A 17,134-nucleotide genomic window follows, 5' to 3' on the forward strand; every position below is an offset into this window, starting at 1 on the left:
CACTAGAAAAGGTGTTTAAAGACAGAGCAGAAGGAAAGACAATCTGGTTCATGGATAGGTCTTTGATCTGAAAAACAGTCAATAAAAATATGGAAAGAAAAACTTGAAACAAAGGAGACTACAAAACTGAAGTTAGAGGGTTTTCTGCTCATTTCCTTTCTCTTCTGTTTCTTTTGAGTGAGCCTCACTTTTTCCTTAATAAACAAAACAATGAGAGGAATACTCCCAACTGTGAAAACACAATCCTTCCTTTGAAAGTCCTGTGTTGTGGCAGAAATAAGAAGAGATGCCCTTACCTCTCAGCTCTCCCATATCCAGGGTTGTCCCAAGTTGTTCTAATAAAGCAACTCTTGCAGCATTTTTTTTGTGTTTCTTGCCATCATAATGTTGCTGGGCCATCAGAGGGTTATTAAACCAGGCTGCACAGAGCCCACAGTATCTATCTGAATCTCTTCTTTGATAGGGAGACGCGACCATCGGAGCAGTGTCCATTCGTGGGGGCTTCAGTGAGCTCAGGGGTGTTGCTGTGAAAGAAAAATAACCAGAGAATCACAGGCAATGTTAATTCACTACTGAGTGTGCTTGTCTTCAATACCTGAAGATAAAGAGTCTCACGTTTGTTCTAGAGCATACAAATTTGAAGAGTTTTTACAGAGCAGGAATATTATCTTTAACAGCTTTCATTTTTAAGTTGGGGTATAAATAAAAATTTCTAATTTATTGAGATAACAGTTTTCCTATTGTTATGTGAAAATCTGGTAGCTCAAGAGATCATTCTCCAAGGAAAAAATTAGATTTCTGAAAATAAATTCACAATAACTTCCCTTTGTGGTTTTTAGGAGCCAATGACAATAGTTCTATTTGGTTGGCTGCCTGGCATAGCTTTGGAAACATGGTTATTGAAGATCTGCTTCACTCATTTTTAAAATACAGGTAGATAATATAAGTAAGCCAGGTAAAACTTGAGTAATAACAAAATTTTCCTAGCATCACTAATAATTCAGTAATTGCTCCCAATTATGTGTGTGTATAAACACTAAAAATAAATATTAGATAAAATATAAAAATATTTAAAAATAAAAGTAATTCTCAGAGGTAGAACAGTGATCTGTTAGTCAAAATAAAGCGAATACTTGAAGTAAACACTGAACAATCATGATTTAAAAGAGTCTGAATGAATAAATTAAACATCTGTGTGTTATAAATGGAAATAAACAACAAATAAAGAATTTTTCTAGGTGATATAAACAGATCGTTTGTAACATGGTTTTTATCAATTGACAAAATCATGCTAATTTCATTGTCAGTTACATCTGTTTATTGTTTATTGTTATTTATTGAAAATAACCTGTCACAGTAACCTATATCTGCTAAAATTGATGTTGAAAGTATAATTTTTTTTTAAGATCAAAAGAAAAATAATACAGATGTACTTATCTAAACAGAATGGACATATATCACTATTTTGAGATTATACAGTCCCTGCTATTAAATTAACACATATCATTGTGAACTTAGAGTCATTTCTGGTCTAGGAAAAAAAAAAGTCTAACTTGAAAGAGTTTTCTAATGGAAAGTAAAAATAATTTTGCATGCATTACAACATATGAATTGCTTCCATCTTTGCAATACTATGACACAGATTATTATCCCATTTCTCAAATGATAGATTTCAGAAATGCTAAAGGATTTACTTAAGGTTAGATATCTAGTTATGGAAAGGGCAGGACTCAAAACCAAACCCTTAATTCTCAGGACCAGTGTTCCTTCCAATACATTAGCAGACTCTTTTCATACTTAATAAGCAAAAGCTTTTTTTGTTATTGTTCTAGATCTGTCATCTTTGTATAGGATTTTATTTAATTTTGTGAAAATATATTTTGATCCATATATTTTGGAGAAAAAAACAATATTTAAATTCTCATATGGCCCATTAATAATACAACATAGCAACCTCTTCCATGTGTTCTTTGTCTCTATAGTGTAGAAGGCAGATGGCAAAAACGTGAAAATTAGGATCATCGTTCCAAGGAAAAACTGAGGTTTGATACTTCAATAGCAAGTTAAGAAACCAATTAATCAACTCCTAAAGCTTTCAAATACCTTTTATGTGAACTTTTATTTTTTAGATTAATAACTTACATAGACACAGATACGTGCTAAATGACATTTTTATTCAAGAAACGCCTCTATTGTGACATTATCTCAAAGAAGTCTTTTCTTCCTCTATCCAGAGATTTCATCAGATTGGGAAGTTTTAGTTAGCTTAGATTAATCTTATGGTGTTGTTTCTATAGGGACTCAAATAAACAATCTACCTCTTAAAGCTTCATTGCCAGATTTGGTCATATACCACCATGTAGAAATAAAGCTTAAATGTAGGCTGTTCCAGCAGCCAACTGGTATCATTTTGCTATGACTTAGAAATAAAAGCTACAAATATGAAGTTGACCTGTATGTGAAAAGACCTCTATCCACTTTTCTAAAGGTAATTGGATCTTGCTTTCAAAGTTCCCTGCATCCTTATCAATTTCTGAGGATTTATAGCTGCCTATTGTTTTTGATGGCAACAGAAAAAAAAGCAAAAGTTTATGATCTGAATGAATGTTGACTCTAAAAGCATAATTTATTTTTTATAAGTTGGGGCCTAAAAAACATTTCAGAATCAATTGCATCAATTGATACCTTATACACCACATCCTGCAGGAGTCATGCACAATAGAATATTCATCAAATGAGATAATCTTATCTTGCACATAGGAAAGTAGTTTGATGCTACATCTGTATTGCAGCTTCTCCTTCTGAATAACTCTGCTATCTGTGCATAGCCTGGAAGTTTAATTTGTCTTCTACTTCTGTTTCCAAATGTCTTCACCAGTCTCAACCCAGTTTATCTTCCCTTAATGCCTATAAAGTCAAACAAAGGCAGTGGCATGGAAACAGCCTTGAATCAAAGTCAGAATCTAGGTTGGGTGAGACTTCACCATCATGGAGCTGTGTGACGCTTGGCAAGTCTCTAATGTCTCTGGTTTCCACAAGGTTAAATTTCAGGCTCACTATCTCTTTTTTAAAAAAATTCTTTGTAGCTAACCCATAAGATAGGGATGGAACAAATCGCAGAAGCGCTCTCCCTTTTACGGCTTTGACTCAATGCCAGATATGGAAATTTTATGAGAGGAGAGCAATTTCCAGGTTTTAATGATGAATCTGTGTGTATATATGAAGCATAATCCTCCTATTCTTTGGCAAAAGTGTATTATTCTAACAAAATGAATACAGAGTGGGCCAAAAATGATCTTTTGGCTTAAAAAAATACTTAACAAAACACTTTAGTTGACATGTAGTTAATTTTTATTTTAATTTCATAGTTATGCTTTCATTCTAATTGTGAAAGATATTTAACTAAATATTAACTTTGCCTATCCTTCATGCAGATTAAAACCAAAAGTTAATCAATTGAATTCAATGGTTTTTAACATTAGACTCACCCAGCTTTAAAATTTTCCATGCCCAGACTGTACCCCAGACCACTGACATCAGATCTCTAGGGATGGGAGCCAAGCATCAGGATGTTCTTGAAACCTCCCTCCTCCCACACCCTGGTCCATATTTCTAAAGCATAGACAATGATGAGAACAATTGATCTAAATATTTATCTAAAGATTTTCTTTGAAAATAACTATAAAATAAAGCTTTCTTAACCCTCAAATTAAAAAAAGAAAGTCACATAATACATCCAACAGCAGCAGAACTAGCTTTCTTGTAGTTAATAAGCAAAATGTCACATCTTCATCCAAGACACAGAAAGAAATAACAATTACTCCCTTTTTTTTAAAACCCCCAATCAATTTTGCCTTTTAACCAGAATATAAAAGGTTCTCTAAAATAGCATCTAAAATTGTAAATTCATATTGGTAAAGTGAAATGGCAACTCTGGCTCCTTTCTCCATGAAGAAACTAAAAAACACATTAAGTTGTTGCACCCCCTGTCTTTGGTCAATGCCAATGCCAGCATGGTGCCCTCCCTAGCTCCGGCCTTCTACACATGGCCTGCACCCATCCTGAACAATTGTAACCCTCTCCACATGGCCTGTACCTACACTGCATGATGCTGGTCCCCTCCACATCACCTGTACCTGGCTTGCAGTATGCTCCTCAGTCCCCTCTGTTCTGTGAGGCCTTGACAACCAAGGAAGAAGTCATTCTCCCTCCTCTAAGTTTATAATGCATTTATTGACTGCACAGTCTATCTGAGAATTTTTAAATATCTCCTTGTATTCTTAGTTGTGTAAATATGGATTTGTGTGCATGTGTGTGTCACAGAGAGAGAGAGAGAGAGAGAGAAAGAGAGAGAGAGAGAGAGAGAGAGAGAGAGAGAGATAGAAGAGAGAGAAACTGAACCATAAGCGTCTATGGAATACTTTTGTATTTGCTCTCTTCTTTAGTACAAGTCCACAATCCCTTGTTTCAATTCATAAAACCACAAAATCCCCTGAAATTCAAGTTTCTTCATGATTCATTCACTACCAAAACCTGACCTGATCACATGAGGCAATTTATAGCCTTTCTATATGTTACCTAAGGTCAACATACATACATACTGCAATGGAATAATTAATATATTTGGTCATAGGTTGCTGTTCCAGATCTATTTACATATAGTATACAATAAATGTGCCTCTTTACAGATCCTTAAAATTTATGATTTTCCAAACACATTCAGCCCTAATGTTTTGAATAAAAGATCATGAGTCTGTAGCTGATTCAGAACAAGTAAAATAAACTTGAGTTCCTCTAGTGCTTGAGACAGATAAAGACAAGTCAGCCTTCAAGACTTGATTTCTAAGAATCACTTGATCCTGGAATGAATTTCAATATCTCATTTAGTGTCTTGCACAAAGTTTAACAAGGAGCAGGTTCTCAACAGCTATCTGCAGACTGCTAGTTAAATTGTCTTGAGTAGTAATAGAAAATAGCATGTGTCTCTGTCCTATATTTATCCTAGGCATAATAACCACAGTTGACTCAAGGACAAAAATATTTCCAGAGCACCCTGTGTGTATGTCTGTCAGAATACTTTATCACTCTGCAACATGACATTGTCTACAACCTGACTCTTCATGATGCTGGCACTTGCATGGTAACAGACACATAGTGTATATTCCTTGCCTTTTGCTAAATAAATGAATGAAGGAATACATAAAATGTTTTTCACATTGTGAGTAAAGTAAGGTGGTATCCAAAAGTTTTCTTGTTTGTTCTAAACTGTGTCATTTAGGGCAAAGTATCTAAGTGGTGTACCAGTCAATAAAAGTATAAGCTAAATGTGCCAAGATCCTGGTGGGGTGAAGGTTCAATTGTAGAAGGACAACGTGGTGGCAAAGTGTAGATAAATATCCCAGTCTCCCTCTTTCTTTTGAATTCCACTACACATATTGAAAGTCACTATTTTCTAAAACTTCTGTCCATAATCTGGGGTGTTCATTTCATTCCTGTTCATTTCAGAGACTATAAGTTATGTACATCATTCTGAAAATTTCACTTTCAAACAGGAAATCATTTACTCTGATTTATTTATCATGGCATCCAAACCCTCACCCTGGCTTCTGGTATGGTGCCCACCATCCTAGCTTGACTGGGATCCAGGGGTTCCCAGGACATGGGGCTTTTGGAGATAAAATAGGGAAAATTCCTAGGTAAACCAGAACAAGTTGATTGCCCTTGCTTCTGAGGACAGATTGGATTTAACAACACATTAGTAAAAAGTCTGAGAATAATTGTTCAGGAGATTAGAGCAGGATTTTCAAAATAGATCTCAAAGCTTTAATTTCCATATCACCAAGTGGGTGTTGTTGGAGAAGAAGGGTTACTACAGCCAGAAATGAGACTCTCACCTGCATGTCTGCCTTCCCTTTTAGTTTGTCAAGGAGCCACAGAGTTCTCTGCAATCCCCACACTGACAAGTCAACATTGCCGTCTCTCTCTCAATATATTTCTCCTAATCTGCCTTGTGCAAAATTTCTCTCTCTAGGTCTCTCTACTTCTCTCTTTATCTCTTGATTGTCCTCTCTCTCTTTCTCTCTCTCTCTCTAAATCTTTCCATTTCTCCCTTCCCCATCTCCTTCCTCTGTCTCTTGATCTCCCTACCCCCATATATTTCTCTCAATCTCTCTATCTCCTCCCACCTAATCTCTCTCACCCCTTTATTTTCTTCCTTCCTCCCTTTCTCCTTTTGCTAACCTCCCTCTTTTACTAACCTCTAATGCTTTCTAGGCTTCAGGATGACAAAAATCCATTTTCACAAGGGATTTGGAAGCTTTTACTATAGAGAAATAGGGCCAAGAATGTACTCATTTTAAAGTATGTGGTGCAAAAGTAATAGTGGTTTTTGCATTGCTGAAATTTGTTGTTTTATATTGGAATACATTCTTAAGTAAATGTGGTTATGTTATATATCAATTTAATGTGCATTTCTCACTTTTTGTTTGTTTGCTGATGACTTATTACTTGATATTTATTTTATATTTATCTTACACTAAGGAAATGATGCTAGACAAAAAGCAAATTTGAGCAATTTCCTTATTCAAGTTCAAAATGGGTCATGAAGCAGTGGAGACAACTCACAACGTCAACAATGCATTAGGCCCAGGAACTACTAATAAACATACAGTACGGTGGTGGTTCAAGAAGCTTTGCAAAGGAGATGAGAGACTGGAAGATGCGGAGCACAGTGGCCCGCCATCAGAAGTTGACAACGACCAGTTGAAAGCAATCATTGAAGCTGATCCTCTTACAACTAACTACATGAGAAGTTGCCAAAGAACTCATCATTGACCATTCTAAGGTCAAGTGTCCGGCATCTGAAGCAAATTGGAAAGGTGAAAAAGGTCAGTAAGTGGGTGCCTCATGAGCTGACCAAAAATTATTTTTTAATCATTGTTTTGAAGTGTCATCTTCTCTTATTCTATGCAACAATGAACTATTTCTCCAGCAGATTGTGACGTGCGATAAAAAGGAGATTTTATACAACAACTGGCGGTGACCAGCTCAGTGGCTGGACTGAGAGGAAGCTCCAAAGCACTTCCCAAACTTGCACCAAAAAATGTCATGGTCACTGTTTGGTGGTCTGTTGCCAGTCTGATCCACTACAGCTTTCTGAAACCCAGTGAAACCATTACATCTGATGTACACTCAGCAAATCGATGAAATGCACTGAAAACTGCAATGCCTGCAGCCAGCATTGGTCAACAGAAAGAGCCCAATTATTCTCCACGAAAATGCTTGATCACATGTCATACAACCAATGCTTCAAAAGTTGAGCAAATTGGGCTACAAAGTTTTGCCTCATCTGGCATATTCACCTGACCTCTCGCCAGCCGACTACCACTTCTTCAAGCATCTCAACATCTTTTTGCAAGGGAAAACACTTCCACAACCAGCAGCATGTAGAAGATGCTTTCCAAGAGTTCGTTGAGTCCTGAGACATGGATTTTTACGCTACAGAAGCAAACTTATTTCTCATTGGCAAAAATGTGTTGATTGTAATGGTTCCTATTCTAATTAATAAAGATATGTTTGAGCCTTGTTATAATGATCTAAAATTCATAGCCTGAAACGGCAATTACTTTTGCACCAACACAATATAATATTAATTCTTCCCAGTTGTGTGATATTGTGCAGTTTATTATGTCCATCCCATGTATTGTATTATTTAAGTTGCACTAATAAGGCAACTTGAAGCTCAGGGAGGTGAATAAACTAGTGTAGGGACCCTTGATTAATAAGCAGCAGAAGGAATGGCAAGGACCAGATCTCCTGACTCTAAGACCAGCAACATATTTCAATGTCAACTCATTTCCAATAATGCCTGAGGAATAGCGGGCCAAATAAGCAAACAGATTAACTACAGAATCAAAACACATTTCCTAGGTTTCAACATCTGTTCTCAGTGGGGATTATTTGGAAATGTACATTTTTTTAACAAAAAAAAAATGTTGATTTCCAGTCCTTATGATAAATTGTCTTTCTTTTTTCATACTCTAAATCCAATTAATGAAAATAGCAATTTTTCAGCAAGTATCATTGTGTTTTGCACATGCTGTTGACAGTTACATTAGCCTGGATCATTTAGTGCGTGGCTTAGGAAGCAACTGTCAATGAAGTTCTACAGCTCAGTCTCCAGACAGTCCAGCCTCTTTTGCATGGAAAAAAGTGCCTTACCCCAATGCAACCTGTTCAAAGTCAAGGCCCATACTTAGATCTCCTTTGCATCTCTAGTAGAGGCTAGTGCCCCTTGCATAGATAATAGATGCTGAAGGAACATGTGATAAATAAATGAAGGAAAGTACTCAAGACTTTTAGTTAATATCAACTTGGGGAATTTTCATATTTTAATAAATATCCTACGAAGCTAAACTTTAAATCATTGATAGTGTTAGTAAACTTATTTTACAGGGTTAAAAAACAAGTTAGATACTCATACTAGATGATGAATTTTAAAAATTGTGGGCATTATATTCGAAATAGCACACAGTAACAACAACAACAACAAAAACAAGTTTTAGAAAAATATTTAGTGACCAGAAGAAATGTTTAGGATAGGATGTAAACTATAGGATGCATGGTCTTAACCAAGTTGCTGATACACACATGCCCACAAAACTATTTCTAAAGATTAGAAGGCTATAAATCAAAATCTCAGCAATGGCAGTTTCTAAGTTGTAGATTACAGGTGATTTGCTTTATACTCATAGATATATACTCCCTGATGCAGAAGCAAAACATTTTTATTTTACAATTTATATCTAGGACACATTTTATGCTAACTTATTTTAGTGTGAAGTCTAGGAAACACTGCTTAGGGAACTTGTAGTGGCACAACCAGACCTTAAATTAAATCTCAGAAGATTTTATTTGCAGTGATTTATTTATTTATTTTTTATTTATTGTCAATTTGAGTGAAAATGGGTGGAAAAAGGCTGGCTCAGTCAGAATATAATGTAAAAGTATCGGCTTCTCCTTTTTCTCCAAAAGATCTAGAGAAAAGCAGTTTCTCCATTGTTACTGCAGAGCCCCAAATGGTTCTAATCATTTAGGTAAAGTATCTTTCCTCCTTCTCATATGATATATTTGGATATGAGTTCTGCTACCTAACACCACAAGATTTTTAAAAATTTGCATGCTACTTATTTTACACCATGAAGAAAATTAAAGAACACTATAATGTATCTGTTATATTAAAAACACGTGCCATTTCCCATTTCCTAAGAAAAACAAAGATAAGGGTGACTTCACAGAATGTTCAATTGTACATCAATACTCTAAGTACCATCAGCCTATTAGAAGGACTGCTGCTTCACCCACAGCAATTCATATACCATCAGTCTTCATTAAGATCGTATTCATAGATCATTGATTTTCATTAATATAGAATAATTACAAAAATAAATATAATTATTATAATAGAATAATATAATAGAAAAATAATAGAATTATAAAAATAAATATAAATATAGAATAATTATAAAAATAAATCCCTGTAGTTTCAGTCATTGATTAGATTCTACATATCTTAAGTAGACCTGTTTTCTGTAGAATCCCTGTCTTTGAAAATGAGCCATTAAATAGAACTTTAGAGGAGTAAAAGTTCTTTCATAACTTTCTCCTGTCACTTGATAAAATAATCCAAAGACTGTCACACTTCACATACTTCCATGTTCACATTCCTCCTGTTAAAAACAGGAAGCTAGGATCTAAGGTCTGCAGGGGCAAGGATGCAAGGATTTTCCTTTTTCCTTCACTGATACATTCCAGGTACCCAGAACTGGAACTGCCACATAATATAAGCGAAACAAACTCTTCTTCAATGAGGGGAGTAGCTTATTCTCCTAAGTATCCTACGCGAGAGAAAGGATCATGTCTGTACTTATTGAGGACATTCTGCTGGCTAGTGCTATGTAATGGTGAATTCTATAGTCAATGATAGCATCTTCCTGTCCAGATTGACAGATATTTTAAAAATTTCTTTTTTATTTTGAAGACATAGGGTACAAGTCAGGGTTGGGTACATAAGTGGTCTATGTGTACATTGGACCTCACTTCACGTGATAGGGATCATAAAACCTTACTGGTGTTGCTCCCCCCCCCAACCCTCCGCCACTCTCTTCCTCCTCTGGCAGTGTCCCACTACTGCCAAGTCCTTTCTTGTACTATTGTGATAGCTGTTCAGGGTCCGCTTATGAGTGAGAACATATGGTACTCAGTTCTTTGTTTCTGTGATAGATCACTGAGTATGATAGACTCTAAATCCAACCAAGTTGCTGTCAAGTCTATAATTATGCCCTTCTTTATGGCTGTGTAATTGTCCATCATGTATACATACCATATTTATTTCTTAATCCAGTCCACTTTCAATGGGCAGCACGTTTGGTTCCATGTTTTTGCTATTGTGAATTGTGCTGCAATAAACATGCGTGTGCAGGTATCTTTTTTGTAGAATTATTTGAGTTTCTCCAGATTGATCTTAAAAACAGCCACTGCCCCATGGGTATAATACATCCATGATGTTTGTGCTTCAACATTGTTCCATTAAGGTGCTTCATTCCCTCTGAGTTCAGTGTCAAAATCTTTGATTATGGCCATAGATTTCCAAACTCTGTGCATAGGGGTCCCAGGATGCTGCAATGAGCTAACTCACGGGAAACCCTATGAGGATTTTACAATTTTGAGGAAAACACAGTAACATCTGTTAAATACCACAGGCACCACCAGCTCAAGGTAACTCACAGTTCAACATTAGATGCTACATTCCTTTTAATTATGCCATATTTCTGTGAAGCTGATTTTTGGACACTGTTATGTACCTACAGTCAGTCCAATCAGTCAGTGAGGAATAGGTAATAAAGGTGAAAGGCTCAGCTTTCCAATCTGATGCCAAGGCCTGAGAAGTTATTCAGGGTCCCACAGGAAAACACATTTATCAGCTCGGTTTTATTTAAGAAAAAAGTGAAAATGTTGTCTTTTATTTCAACTTATGCGTACATATTTTTTCAGATTGCTATTATGCTATTAGAACATAAATATTTAAGATGTTTGGACCTAACTATTTAATAAACTTACCTTTTAGGCATTTATTTTGACCTAAGGGCAGAGACAATAATACTGGTAAAATTTTGGAGACACTAAGAGTTATGACCTCTCCCTTCTCTATTCTTTGCTTATTGCTTGGGAAGAATCAATGATAGCAAATTGTGTGCCACTAGAAATGCTGATACTTTTTCCTTATAAACCTCAAACACTTTTTTTTTTTTTTTTCAGTTGGAGTCTCACTCTATTGCCCAGACTGGAGTGCAATGGCTGCTCCTGGCCACCGCAGCCTCCACCTGCTGGGCTCCGGCGATCCTTCCACCTCAGCCTTCCAAGTAGCTGGAACTACAGGCACACGCTACCACGCCTGGCTAATTTTTTGATTTATTGTAGAGATGAGGTCTCGCCTGCCCAGGCGGGTCTCGAACCTGTGGGCTCAGGCAATTCACTCACCTCAGCCTCCCAAAGACGGGGGATTACGGGCTGAGCCACCGAGCCCGGCTTCAAACCCTATATTTAACACAGGCAGAACTCCCAGATGGGCAGAGTGAGTTCTGAACGCCCACCTTCTGCAGGTGCTGCCTTGGAGCGGAGCTGGTGGCACCCCTAGATCACAGGCAGTACTCTAAGAGAGGCAGGAGGACTGGGGCATGGGGACCCCCTCTGGGAACCAAGACTAGCTTTGGATCTTTTTATTCTACAGGCATTCCCGAGTCACCTAATCCATACCGGGTGCTCAGGGGGTGGGGAGTGATTTACTTATCCAGCAGCATCAGCTATTCAACTAGAGAGCCAGCTTCCTGGATCATTTCTTATAGCCCATGAATATTTATAGAAAATTCAAAGATGAGAAAAGTGATCAGTGCCAGAGGTGCTGCAGAGAGAAAGTGCGGGATAAGTTTAGAAGAAGAAAGAGAGACAGAGGGGGTGGCCTTTTGACCTGGAAAGAAGTTGCAACATTAGAATTAATTTGGAGAAGTCAGTTCATGCTATATTCTCTGAGTGGAATGTATGTGTCTACACTCACTCTTCTCCACCCTTGGCCCCATCCCTCCCCTAAAAGGGATCTCCTGGTTCCTCTACTGAACCTCTCTTTTGAGTGGCTTAAGGTGTCATACCCCTAAAAGTAACATTGGTCCTAATAACCCAGGGATGTAAGTTATGAAAATTGGCTCTATTTTGTACTTAAAATGATTAACATTAGCTATGCATATATTTTACATGCATCATTTTGGATTTAATCTAGATATAAAGTCCTTTAACTTAGCAGCCATTTGGAAACTGCTGCTCTGAGTCAGCGCTATGAAACCTCAAAGCAGCTCTAGAATTCTGGAGGTCAGAAGGTGAGGTAGACAGGGCTACCTTGCTCCAGCCTGTCATGTCCCTCGCAACACTTGGTTGAGAGAACTCAGGGCATTAAGTATAAAAGGAGGAAGATTCCTGGGTCCCAAAGCATTTGAAGGTCACAGCCCTAAACCACCTTTTCTCAAATTGAGCACTGAGGCTGGAAGGCAGAGGAGGATGCAAATGAAAAAGTGAGTTTTAGGCTAGATAAGAATTTGCAGACAAATGCTAGAAAATCCTTAGGTTAATTCAGTCCCTGGGGGAACAGAAGCCCACCCAGAGCCTGAATTATTCAGGTATATCACCCACAATCATGAATTTAACTATAACTTGGTCACAAATTGCACACTTTATTGTTGCCACGCAGACACAGCCAGAAGGGAGAACATAAGAGAGAATATAAATGATTTCCCCTGAAGAATTTTAATGGCCAGTGAGGGTGTGCCTGCTTTAAATCCTGCTACTCCAAGTGTATGCCACCAACCAACAACATCCACATCATCCCACAGTTTATTAAAGATGCTGATCTCTGTCCCTCTCCAGGAACACTGGATAAGCCCCTGCATTTTACAGGTGCCTCATATGCAAAATAAATTAGAAAAACTTTGGGTTAGGACTCCATGGTTCCAGTCAGTCACCTGGGGGAGGATTAAACACTCATGGACTCTAGCCCCCAGGCCAATAAGCTCCGAATGGCTTAGGGTGAGGTCAGCCTTTATGGTTGTTAAAGTTCTGTAGGTGCCCCCTAGTGTGTGGCCAGGGTTGGAGCTGTCTGAACTGAAGGGACAGTCTCGAACAGCCTCACTTTCACCTCCATCATCCCAAGCATCCATGCTGCCATGTGTCATTCATTCAACTACAGGTTACAGCACTGTGCCCTGTGTTGGTCCTGCAGAACCACCCATGCCCTCATGAAATTTTAAGTCAGAAATGGACATACAAAGCCCCCCCAAACCCCATAATTTATTTATTTAAAAAAGGGTGTATTTATTCTTACATGTTTAAACTTCAGTCGCATTCAAGGTGCTCTCTATTTGATGCAATACACCTATCAAGGTGCTTCTTCCACTGCTCAAAACAGCTTTTGAACTCATTAATTTTCATGACTTTTAGTGCTTCTGCCATTTTTTGTTTCACCCCTTCCATATTGACAAAACGTTTCCCTTTGAGGATTTTTTTTTAACCTAGGGAAACAAAAAAAGCCACTTGGGGAGAGGTGGAGTGAAGAGGGAGTGTGGGACACGAGGGTTATACTAGTTTTGGTCAAAAACTGCTGAACACTAATCACAGTGTGGGCAGGTGCATTGTCATGCTGGAAGAACCAGTCATCTGTTTGCTACAACTCAGGACATGTCTTCCACAAATTGTTATGCAACCTTCTCATAACTTCCAGATAAAAACTTTCTTTGGTTAACTGTTTGATCCAGAGGAACAAATTCTGAGTGTACTGCAAGGGGCCTGCTCTTCAAAAGATAATTCTGCTTTTTTGTGAGGAGGGGGTTCCCACTCATATTTTAAACTAATTTCATAGAATTATTTTATTAAGAAGCATTAATTCTACAGAAGCCTTTGTTGTTTCTAAAAAAATACATTATAAAAGACAACATGTATAAAAAAATAACATGAGTTTTGCAATAAAATCAAACTAGATTCAAATAACAACCCTAGATGGGGCTGCATTAACTATAGTGGGAATGTTTCTTAAAACAAAATGGGGCTACTAGTTCAACTTCATATCCCTGCTGTGAAATTAGAAGTACCTGTTTGACACAAGTTAGTCTGTAGGTGTCTTGGCCACAAAGAAAACTAAGACTGGAACCCAGATCTCCTAATGGCTGCTTGGTGTCCTTCCCACAGTGCCATCAGTTCTGTATAGACGCTAGCCTGGAAGGACTGGGCTGTGTGAAACAGGAAGCAGGAGAGTGTCTGGAAAGAGTAAGTCAGGAAAGCTCAGTTACCGGTAGAAAAAACTCATGGAGCTGGTCATAAGTTTGCCGTCACTCCAACAATCTGAGATTCCTTCAGAGACACACAGGATGTTTCATAGAATAATAGGACATAAACATTATTAGGTATATGATAATAGGAAGGAACTAAAGAGATGGCAAAAGGAAGGAAGATGTAAGAGTGAAGGATAAAGGACCTGAAACAGCCGGAAGACACAAAGCTAAAGGGCCACTGAATGACACTTGACACATACAGAAGATGACAGAATGTGGACTAATGGCCAGTTATTTATCAAAGCTGCTGAAAACAGCTTTAGACAGAGGGAGACTAGAACAGTAGGCCCCCAGAAGAGAGGCAGGTGAAGGGAGCTTGGCCCTGATATTAAGGCATGTTGACTGCCCCAAGATGAAAAACTGGGGGAATTTTGTAGAATTAAGCATTACTAATGCCCACTCAGGGAGGGTGAGAGTTTAACCCACACCAGACAATGATACTTAAACAGAATCTTACTGGAAGCTGAAAAATTGATTAAGTAGCAATTCAAGATTTGCAAATTTCTATATAGAACTCATTCTATATCCTAGTTTCTGAGTGAAATATCACTTTTTTTGTTTGTTTGTTTGTTTTGAGTCAAGAGTCTCACTCTGTTGCCCAGGCTGTAGTGCAGCGGCACAATCATGGTTCACCACAGTCTCTACGACCTGGGCTCAGGCCATCCTTCCATATCAGCCTCCCAAGCAGCTAGGATTACAGACACAGGCAACCATTCCCAGACTATTATATATATTATATATTTTGTTTTTGGTAGAGATGAGGTCTCGCTATGTTGAAACAATTATCTTGCCTTGGCCTACTTTTTTTAAAGCACAATAATTGAAAATTAAATAATCAAGACTAATAAGACATAGACTTCTTTCTCTCATTTTGACTATAAAAATAGCCTTCCCTTTGTGTCGAGAAGGATGGACTAAAATGTTCACTCACACACCAGAGTGAGCTCTTGCCTCCCCTGTTCATCAGCATTCTTGATATATTAGTTTTACTAACTGAAAATGAAGGGCCCAGGTATGAAGATCTCATGTGCTCTGCTGACTTGAAAGAAAAATGAAGATGCCAATGATTCACAGTTTGCACTAATCAAGACATAATCACAGCAAGAATTCACAGATAGGCCTCTCACCTGTCCCATTTCTCTGCTGAGAATGCTCTCAACTGTTGGCAATGGGAGCAGCAATCCTTCCTTCAAAGGACTGAAAATTTGTGGCTCCCAAAGTCCTACCTGTTATGAGGGTTGCACTCAGAACTCCCAGCTAATGTCTTCGGTTGGTACCCCTAGCAATGAGAATTGCTGCCTGCAAAAGGAATCACAAAAATGCCACGGGGTCCTGTGATGTTCATTTTTGGTGTCGACTTCACTGGATTGAGAGATGCCTAGAAGGCTGATGAAGCATGTTTCTTGGGGAGGGGGTGTCTTTGAGGGTATTGCAGAGAAGACAGTGTGTGAGTCTGTGGTTTTGGAGAAGACCCTCCCTCAGTGTGTGCAGGCACTATCTAATCGCTGCCAGTGCAACCAGAGCAGAGTGGGTGCAGAAAGGGAGATATTCAGCTTCCTGAGTTTCCTCTCTCTCCCTTCCTTCCTGATAGGGATGCTTTGACTCCTTCTACCCTTGGACATCAGACCCCAGCAGTCTTTGGACTCTGAGACTTGCACTAGCAACCTCCTGGGGGCTCTTGAGTCTTCAACCTCAGACCTGGGACTGCATTGTTGGCTTCCCTGGCTCAGAGGCTTTGGGACTTGTGCTGTGCCACTACTAGCTGTTCTCATTGCCCAGCTTGAGAGGACTACTGCAGGACTTCACCTTTGTAATTGTGTGAGCCAATCCTGTAGGGGCCTGTATCAGTCAGAGTTCTGAAACCCTTTAATTTCTCCTTTGCAATACACGGCACCTCAAAGTGGCCAAAATACTCTCAAAAATCTTAGGTGGATTTACAGTTAGAGCCATAAACCACTGTGTGCTCAACAAACACTTGAAGAAAAATCACTTAGCAGAAAATCCTACACAAAAGAAGTGGCTTCTCTAAAGGCTGGGTTAACCGAAAGGCCATGGAATTTCATCTTTCTGTATTCAGTAAGCCAACTTGCTAATTGTGCCACGAGACAATTTACATAGCAGAGTAGCGTATTGTGAACTTAATTGTCTTTTTTTTCTTACAGACTCACTTCATAGCAATGAGAGGTGGTTTTTCATTGCATTCCAAAATGATAGCTAGGCCTTGAAATCTGGTCTTCCCCAACCCCAGGAGAGAATGAACAAATGCATTTGTGCTGGTTTATCTGGGAAGCAAAGGGATCTGAATGTTAAAGAAGGGTATGCCTGATGCCAGGAAAGTAATTGGCTTCCTAGGGACTAGGAAAAATGAGAGTTGTGAGTACTGATAGAGACCTGGGCAGTTTAAAACCAGTATGTCCAAGGTATGAAGCTTTCCCAGAAATGCCTCTAGTGGAACTTTGGTCTTCTTTTATGTGGCCTAGGTTGACACAGAGGGGAATCTCAACCCATGTGGGAAGAAAGATGATTGGGATCCCAGGGTTTGACCAAGAATCTGTGGAGGCCCAGAAAACAGCACCTCCTGGGTGATCACAAAGTAGCTCGAACATATGCCAAGATTTCTCTGAGGACATCCACACACCATGAGGACCTGTGTGGCCCTAATGAGAAGTTACTTCCATGAATGACTGGGGCCAGACTTCTCATCT

The 17,134-nt window shown here is 38.5% G+C and overlaps 1 protein-coding gene across 1 annotated transcript in view; it reads right to left on the bottom strand.

The window, feature by feature from the left end:
- Nucleotides 1–17,134, bottom strand: part of ZMAT4 (zinc finger matrin-type 4) — a 175,050-nt gene that overhangs the window by 144,575 nt on the left and 13,341 nt on the right. Inside the window, exon 2 of the mRNA XM_008063493.2 lies at nucleotides 297–524. Within this exon, the coding sequence (XP_008061684.2) occupies nucleotides 297–524 (228 nt within the window). The remainder of the gene's footprint in view (nucleotides 1–296; nucleotides 525–17,134) is intronic.

Source organism: Carlito syrichta, unplaced genomic scaffold (genome assembly GCF_000164805.1).
Source record: "Carlito syrichta isolate Samal-C Ts95f unplaced genomic scaffold, Tarsius_syrichta-2.0.1 Scaffold306873, whole genome shotgun sequence".
Lineage (NCBI taxonomy): Eukaryota > Metazoa > Chordata > Mammalia > Primates > Tarsiidae > Carlito > Carlito syrichta.